Below are 8,970 nucleotides of genomic sequence, written 5' to 3' on the forward strand. Positions count from 1 at the left end.
GCATAAGCATTTCAACTATCAAATATAAAAATGTCATATTCAATATCTTTTGATTGATAAATTAGTGGATTTTCACCCAAGCCTATTCAAGTTTAAATTTGTAAGATTGAGCCCCTTTCAGTTGTTAGGCAGGAGACTTTCATCTTAAAAAAAAAATCTTGACAGTGTTCTGCACACTAAATGGCTGTGCAACTGTATGACACAAACTAGTGTAGCTTGGCTGGCTAGCTGGCGTGAGTGGGAGGGGCTATGGCGTTTCAGTGGTTAGGTTCTCTTAAACAATAATACTTTTTTTATTTGTGGAATTCATCAGTTAAGGGTATGTGAATTTATTGTTGACATTTTTGAAATCACTATCGATCAGCAGTATGTTATGCCCACGTTATTTTAAGCTATGAGCTAGTTTACTTTTTTCACATTACAACTTTAGGAATAACGATAACGGATCCCAAGAAAAAATACTTGAATTTTTCTGCTGTAGATAAAAAAAGATTTCCATTTTCAACATAGCTATCAAACCTCAACTACAGTTTTCAAACATAAGTTCCAAAAATAACCCTTTACTAAAGTGCTGGTGGACTTAACGCGCTGCCCCGCTGTCTGAAGCGTCCATGGCGCTTCAGACAGCGCCATGGACGGGAGCGTAATGCAATCACTTGAGAAAATAAATTCTGCTCAGCTTTCTGAACAAACGAGATACCTCAAAATACTAAGAGAAGCTCAATTTCACCTTAGAGCTCTTTTTCATAGAAGCAAACATGTCCCGTCTGTTTAGTTTAATCCCGTTTATTTTTGGTATATGTCTGTGACGTTGGGAGATACTTGAGTCGTGTCCTTAAGTAATATTGATGGCATTGCATTGTTATTAGTTTGTCGACTTGGAGCACCTCAGGTCTTTGGTTTTTTTTCAAATAGAAAGCCTGTTCTGATCTGATGACATTGCAGTGTTTGTCCAGCTCTCCCCACTTAAGAGCTCTATCTCACACAAGCAAACATGTCACGCCTTATTTTTTTTCGGGGTTGTTCAAATGGAAAGCTCGTTCTCATCTGATGTTGTCATCTGCATCTGAGCTGATGACATTGCATTGTTTGTCCAGGATTAACAACCCGGTGTGTGTGGATGGTGAAGCTCCGTCTGAGCAGCGATGTGAGGGTTAGGCTTCCGGACACCTATAGTATAACGCTACGTTGTGTGCTGCATTTTGTATACAACATAGCTTTTCATAACACTAGTAACAGTTACACAACTACGGTACTCAAAAAGTATCATGAGTTGGTGTGCGTCATAACCATGGGGATAACACGCCCGCCCCCCTCTTTCCTAAAACTCTCAGCCCTAAACGCAGCTGTTCTTGGGATTTTGAGGTATCTCCTTCATTCAGTTTTGTTTCTTTTGCCATGAAACCTTCTCAGAAATCTGAGCTTATGAACTCGTTAATTCAGAAAAGCAGCAGAATACATTTCTCAAGTGCTACATTAGTCAGGAGCCCGGGAGGTGACATGGGTGCAATTATTTTATAAAGCGTGTGTGCGTTTTATAACTCGTGCTTTAGTGAGTCGCAAACACGTTTTACTAAAGCGCGTGTGGGTTCAACACACCGCTGCCCTACACTATTCCATTGTTCAGACAGGCCATGGACGGATTGCATTCACTTGAGAAAATAAATTCTTGTAACCCAGCTGAAATTCGGGTTCTGGTTATTCAAAATAATAAACAATATTATATAAGACTTTATTATTTTTCATAATGTTTTGTTGACGTTTGTGTAATGGTTGCAAACTTTGTTAATGTTATTTGATGTATTGTAAGGGGATTGTATTGTAAGGATTGTTTTATTTTGTTTCTTTTATGTGCCGGCTTAGTTAGTAATGTTAATTACTTGTAGCCTGTATGGTAATAAGATGTGCGATATGGGATTTGTGACATGCACTTATATTGTTCTCAAATAAATCAACGTTTTAACTACTTAAAAAAAAAAGAAGACGTTTGTGAGACGGAGCACCTGCTTGCGATGCAGTACAGTCTTGTTGAAGGCTGATGACATATCAGCAACCCATAAGATTCAAGATTGAGTCTGGTAAATGAAAGTAAAGTTCAACACGAACTTGAAAACTTGAAAGCTCCACCGGACCGGTTGACATAGGTCAGTTAATTGACAGAAGTAGCTGAACAGTGGCCTGCTAACTAACGCAGCTAGCGACGCTACTGCGACGGGGTTTCGGAAGGACCGCCGCACGAGATAGCGGGTGTGACCACGCGACAAGCAGTGAGGAGCGCCTGTGTCCTTTCCACGGACTTCCTCAGGACTTCCACAGACTTCCTCAGGACTTTCCCAGTACTCTCACGGACCTTCAAGGACGCCCATCGTGTTTTACCTGGACCTGTGAGTAGGCGACCGAGTTCTCTTGGCTCGGAGGAGCGAAGAGGACTATTCATCAACAGGCCTGCAACAGGGTTTTCTTTTGTAAAGGATTGTTTTATTTTGTTTCTTTTATGTGCCGGCTTAGTTAGTAATGTTAATTACTTGTAGCCTGTATGGTAATAAGATGTGCGATATGGGATCTGTGACATGCACTTATATTGTTCTCAAATAAGTAAACGTTTTAACTACTTACCCTTTTGTTGTTTGGCTTACTAAGTACGTGTAGTGTGAATATTGTGTGTGTTTAGTGGTAAATATTTAATAAGGGTGCTGGTGTTGTATGGTTAGCATAATATAGGAAATCAAAACTAATAATTTAAGATTGATTGAAGAAACTAGGGCCCTGCCCGCTTTATTATAGGGGTAAAAGGGCTACATTCTGCTCAGTTTTTCTGAATTATAGAGATACCTCAAATTCTCCTTCTCCTTCACGCAGAGAGTGGAATGAAACTCCTGTCCTGAGCATCTGAAGGTAATGTCAGTTTCCCCTGTTAAACACACCAATTCAACTTCAAACTCATTGTTTCATTAGTTGAATGTATGCTGAAGTTGATTGAGCATCAGCAATAACAGCGCGTCCATTGATCATTGATCCATCACGTCCAGTGGTGGACAGTAACGAAGTACAAGTAATTTGTTACTGTAGGCCTACTTAAGTAACTTTTTAGTGTATCTGTACTTTACTTGAGTATCATTATTTTGTGATACTTTATACTTTTACTCAACTACATTTCATAGGGGAAGATCTTATTTCTCAACTAAATTCCAAAAACCTGTCGTTCCTTTCCTTTCACGACATGCATGCGTGACCATAGACACAGCTAACCATTACGGACATCGCGCAGCCTAAACAACGTCAATATTTATCCTAGAAACACCATGTTATGTTATACGTTAAAATTATTAATTGATTGGAAATATGATTGTTATATATGGGTCGTTTGTCTGTGGGGACCCCCGTTTATATGGCTAGAGGCTAGGTGCTTTCTACATATCCAGGTGTACTCCCGGTAGAAGCTCAATGCCTAAAACAATAGCCGCGTTTACATCGACACATCTGATCCGATTAGAAGTGGAAGAACAGCTCAATCGGCCTTCATCACCGTCAGGATCATATATACGCCTCATTCGGAATACAATTCTCTGATCGGAATACAATTCTATGCGGAATAGAAGAGGTGGTGGCTTTATTTCCGATACATACATACGAACGTACGTTTCGTATGTACCTGAACGTGTTGTCAGTGGGATTTTTCTAACCTTAAATGATTTGAATGAGTGTATAAAGGACATAGCAAGACATTGGAACTACGTTACACCAAATTACTTTTACTTTTGATACTTAAGTAAATTTGAAGCCAAGTACTTTTATACTTTTACCCAAGTTGACGTTTAAAGGGAGTACTTCAACTTTTACTGGAGTAATATTTTACACTAGGTATCTCAACTTTTACTCAAGTACGTGGTCTGAGTACTTCGTCCACCACTGATCACGCCCACTGATCAGCTCAAAGTGATACGTTTGTTCATGGTATGTATACGTCTTTTTGCCCATACTGTACATTGTTTCAGATTTTATTCGACAAGAGTTGCTTGATGTAAAATATTAAAACTGACATTTGAACCCACTTCATAACGTTTAACAGGGGGGTCCCCATTTCGGGGGCGAAGTTACAACACTACAAAAGCACTACTAAGCATTTTTATTTGATTTGCTAAGCAGTAACCTACCTACTCTTCCTAGACAATTCAACTCCCTGATATCACAGCAATGAGGCTGCAGAAATTGAACCAGGGCTCATCCTTTACTGTAAAAATTGGGAAAATAAAAAATACAATGATTGAGTAGTACAATGCCCTACAGTGTATTTTAGTGTAATGATTTTAACGGGAGCTTTTTTACATTTTGCAGGACAAAGTAGCTGGACAGTGACAAGCAGCAATCAAAAATGAAAAGGTAAGCTAAAAGTGAAGAAAATTCAGAGAAGTAAACAGAAGAAAGAGAAAGAGGGAAATTGAAAAGGAGAAGACAGTAGGCCTTTGTGAGAGAGAGCAGGAGGCTCAGAGCAGAAATGAATGTGAGGGCTGAAGAGAAGGTTTCAGATTCAGACAGAGGGACAGACACAGACAGGCATCAGGTGGTAGATGAAGATGACAGGGAGACAGAGGGTCCTGAAGTCCCAGCTGGACCACACGGTATGTTTCTATTCTCCTTACTTACGAGAAACAGCTTGCAAAAGTCCTAGATTCGATTGTGCTTGTGAAACATTGATAATCCATTATTGAATCCCATCTCATACTGTATGTTGTCACCCAAAGAATATCGTCATCTCCTTGTCTTAACCAGTGAGGAAACTCAGCTAAGCTACTTATTATCCCACGCCTGGACCACCGCATTCCCCAGGGAGCTGACCTTGTCTTGCTCCTTCCCCGTCAGCCCCGTCTTAACCACGGCGGACGTCTCTGAGGACGGCTTGGTGCTGCTTGGCTCTGAGTGGACCACCACGCCGCACGCCATCCGTGACGGCCTCTTCGGCGCCAATGCCAGCGGGACGGGGTCGCTGTTCTGATCGTTGTGAACGCGGTTCGGCCCTCCAAAGACCATGTGGTTGGGGACGGGGCTGGGATCTTTGAGGCGCGTTGTGTTGCCGCCGCCTCCATGGGCGGGCTTCCCCCTCCTGTTTCGGCTGGTCCTCTTGTCCCAACGCCAGCAGCGGAACAGGCAGCAGAACGGTCGGGTCTTGCACACTCCCTGGAACCCCCGCTTGAAGTTCTCGTTGTAGTAGCCGTAGATGATGGGGTTGACGCTGGAGTTGGAGAAGGCCAGCCAGTGTGCGAACGGGAAGAAGTAGCTGGACAGCAGGTCGAGCTGCTCGCTGTCCAGGCCCGCGTAGTCGGTCATCATCATGAGGGTCCACAGGGGCAGCCAGGAGAGCATGAAGAGCAGGGCCACCACGATCAGCATCTTGATCACTTTGATCTTCTTCTGGGATATGACCGGACGGCCAGCTCTTCGCACCAGGCACGGCGCTGTGTGGTTGCTGGCCTCTTGCTGGTCACGGCTGGAGACCACGGTGGAGTAGAGCTTGACGCCGATGCATCCGTACATGACGGTGATGAAGGCGAGAGGCACCATGTAGATGTGGGTGAACAGCACGGCGGTGTACACCTTCTTCATCAGCGGGTTGGCAAAGTTTTCGTAGCACATGTACAGCGGGTAGGTGAGGTTGAGGTTGTCGTTGTACACCAGGAAATGGTAGCCCACCTTGTCGACGGTCAGAGCTAGCACCGCGGGGCATGTGATAGCCACCGCCAGCACCCAGATCAACCATATGGTCGCCTTAGCGATGAATAGAGTCAACTTTGGCTGCAGGGGGTAGACTATGCAGCGAAACCTAGTGTTAAAAAACAAAAGAGAATGTCCTACACTTTATGGTACATAATAATAATACAAATAATGATAAATTCGATTTATATAGTGCCTTTCCAACTCAAGGACGCTTTACATGTGGGCAGCACAACACAAGGAGACGAGCAGATAAACAAGAGGGGGCGGGGGGGTCACAGGCAGTAAACCATATGCCTCGTTGCAGGTTAGAAAGCACTTTAAAGGAGACATATTATACCACCAGGTGTGGGTGTCATTAGCCTTACAAGCCGTTTTCGAAAATCTGCCCCAGTGGTATTATATTTCTTCTTTAATTTGTATATGAATGGACATGAGTAGAATCATGGCATTAAAACCTTTACTATACTATTTATGTTTGATGTTTTGTGAGCTTGTCAGGGGAAAAAAGCTGTAAGAATAATTACAGTGAAATGGCAGTGGAGTGCATACGGTACAAACCTCTCAACGGCGATGGCCACCAGTGTGAAGACGGAGGCTGAGACAGACATGCCCTGTACAAAACCACTCAACTTACACACGATGTTGGTGAAGGGCCAACCTGTCAAAGGAGGTCAATATTGATGATTTGGAAGATCATTTGGAATATTGATCATTTGGCACATATTTTATGCTCCCTTATAGATGGATAGATAAAAAGACACAGAGAGCATCAAAATTGTCTAAGTTAAAGGGTGAAGGGGTCATTTGGAACACATAAAGGTTTATATATACAGGATTATATATGCTATGGACATATGTGTCTTGAATACATTTTGCTGTAGGTGAGCCGATTTCTCCAATCAAACAAATGTAAACAATTTTGCTAATAAGATAATAAGTGGATGTTCCAAATTCGCAATTTTACTTAATAAAGTCATCAATTATATCATTGCTACTAATTGGCCTTTAAACAAATGTGAGGACCAGTTTATCATATTATTATTTGTCATTCATCGCTAACCCTTACCCTAATCTTTGTACAGTTTAGAAATAGATGGTTGTTATGAACGGTAATGAGGTTACTCTTACCTGTGATGAGGTTGTTATTATCTGTGATGAGATGGTTATTATCTGTGATGAGATGGTTCTAACCTGTGATGAGCTGGTTCTTACCTGTGATGAGGTTGTTATTATCTGTGATGAGATGGTTCTTACCTGTGATGAGGTTGTTATTATCTGTGATGAGATGGTTATTACCTGTGATGAGATGGTTCTAACCTGTGATGAGATGGTTCTTACCTGTGATGAGGTTGTTATTATCTGTGATGAGATGGTTATAACCTGTGATGAGATGGTTCTAACCTGTGATGAGATGGTTCTTACCTGTGATGAGGTTGTCCACCAGCGTGGTGGGAATGCAGAAGATGCCAACCAGCAGGTCGCTGACGGCCAGGTTGAGGATGAAGAGGTTGGTGACGGTGCGCATGCGACGGTTCCCCAGCACGATGAGGCACACCAGGATGTTTCCCACCATGCACAGCAGGAAGATGAAGAGGTAGGACAGGATGTAGCCCGCGGCGATTTGCAGAGAGTGCGGGTAATACGAGGAGTAGGTGGCGTTGGTGATGTTGACGTCCCTGTACACGTGACGACTGATGTTGTCAAGGGTTGCCATGGTGGCTGATCCTTCCACCACCTCCAGCACCTCGTCCTCCACGCTGGTCGGTGCATCCATGCTTCCGTCCTGGGGACACTGGCAAAGGGTCAGAGGGACCTAGAGACCGAGCTGCAGAAACATCACGCTTAAGGATGGGGATTCATGATGTTAAAAACGTGTGATCTCTAATGTCTAAAAAACAATCAAATCAGAAGTATAAAGTTAATTGAATTAATAACTGACACACACAAAGAGAATACAACTAAGCTCACCTGGAACCCTCTACCCTCTACTACCCTGCTATAATATAATTAAATATTGAGATGCCTAATTTCGATACATAACAAAAACAATGACATATCATACATTCAACTGTTTTTTCCCCAATTATTATGAATTATGTATTGGGATTGGGCTAAAGTCTCTTAATTGATAAGCAACCCAGATTCCACACCCTATTAGCAATAGCTCCAACATTGTCTGGTTTTAGAGCATGTCATTTTAAGCATGTTATGGGACGCACAGGGAAGTTAACAATGAACATTTCTGACATTGTTGATATTGCTTCTACCTATAGTGCTTTTACAGCTGGGCAATCCCAAAGCAGGACGTAATGACCCACATTTGCCACATTGGTGCCAGCATGAGATACTGTATTTATCATCCATTTTGGATAAACTGACAGGGGAAAAGTATGCTCGGTTCAATATTTTATACTGTATGATCCTACATCTTACAAATTAGGATGCACTCATAGCTGATCTCCAGACTGCGTCCCACTGAGCGATGGATAAGGATGTGCATGTTCCCATGCCACCTGGGTATTGGAATACGCATTAGGGCAGGGTTTTTCAACCTTGGGGTCCCGACCCCATGTGTGGTCACCTGGAATTGAAATGGGGTCGCCTGAAATGTCTACTAATTGATTTAAAAAAAAGTATTGATTTAAAAATATATATATATTTTTTTATTTAAATAAAACACTACAAATAATCTTACATAACTGTCTTCTATACTTTCATTTTCTCGAATATAAATCTAGTTCAAATAAAATGCAGCAAATGTCTGAGCTGGCGCATCTTTGAATGCCGCGATCACGTGACTGCACAGTTAGATTACTTGAGTTCCCGCTCAAACCTGTAAAATGTAAACACAAACTTGCAGTCAGAGAGCATTAAACAAAATGGAAAGATTTATACGCCCGCCTGACCCTGTCCCTCCAAAGACAGTTCCAAGAGAACATACGACCAAAGTTTCATTCAGTATGGATTTACAAGTGTGATGGAAAGCAACGACGAGAAGCCGAAATGTCTGCTGTGTAGTAAGGTCCTGTCTGCCGAGAGTATGAAGCCAAACAAACTCAAAAGACACTTTGAGACAACACACAAAGATCATGTCGGCAAACCAAGAGCGTTTTTCGAAAATAAATTTGCCAAGCTGATTAAGCAGCCAGTGTATTTCAAAAAGGCTGTGACTGCTGGTGAACGGGCCCTGAAAGCATCTCTTGAGGTGAGCTATCTCATTGCTAGGAATATGAAACCGCATAGCATTGTTGAGACTTT

At 42.3% G+C, this 8,970-nt stretch overlaps 1 protein-coding gene across 1 annotated transcript; it reads right to left on the reverse strand.

Annotated features, from left to right (window-relative positions):
* Positions 1-4,788: 4,788 nt before the first annotated feature.
* Positions 4,789-7,486, reverse strand: npffr1l2 (neuropeptide FF receptor 1 like 2; the record flags this gene model as incomplete). Its single annotated transcript, XM_079752651.1, has 3 exons — positions 4,789-5,818; positions 6,271-6,370; positions 7,135-7,486. 3 exons carry the CDS (start codon positions 7,484-7,486, stop codon positions 4,789-4,791), a joined length of 1,482 nt encoding a protein of 493 aa, XP_079608777.1.
* Positions 7,487-8,970: the final 1,484 nt, after the last annotated feature.

This window comes from Pollachius pollachius, assembly GCF_949987615.1.
Source record: "Pollachius pollachius genome assembly, chromosome: 1".
NCBI lineage: Eukaryota > Metazoa > Chordata > Actinopteri > Gadiformes > Gadidae > Pollachius > Pollachius pollachius.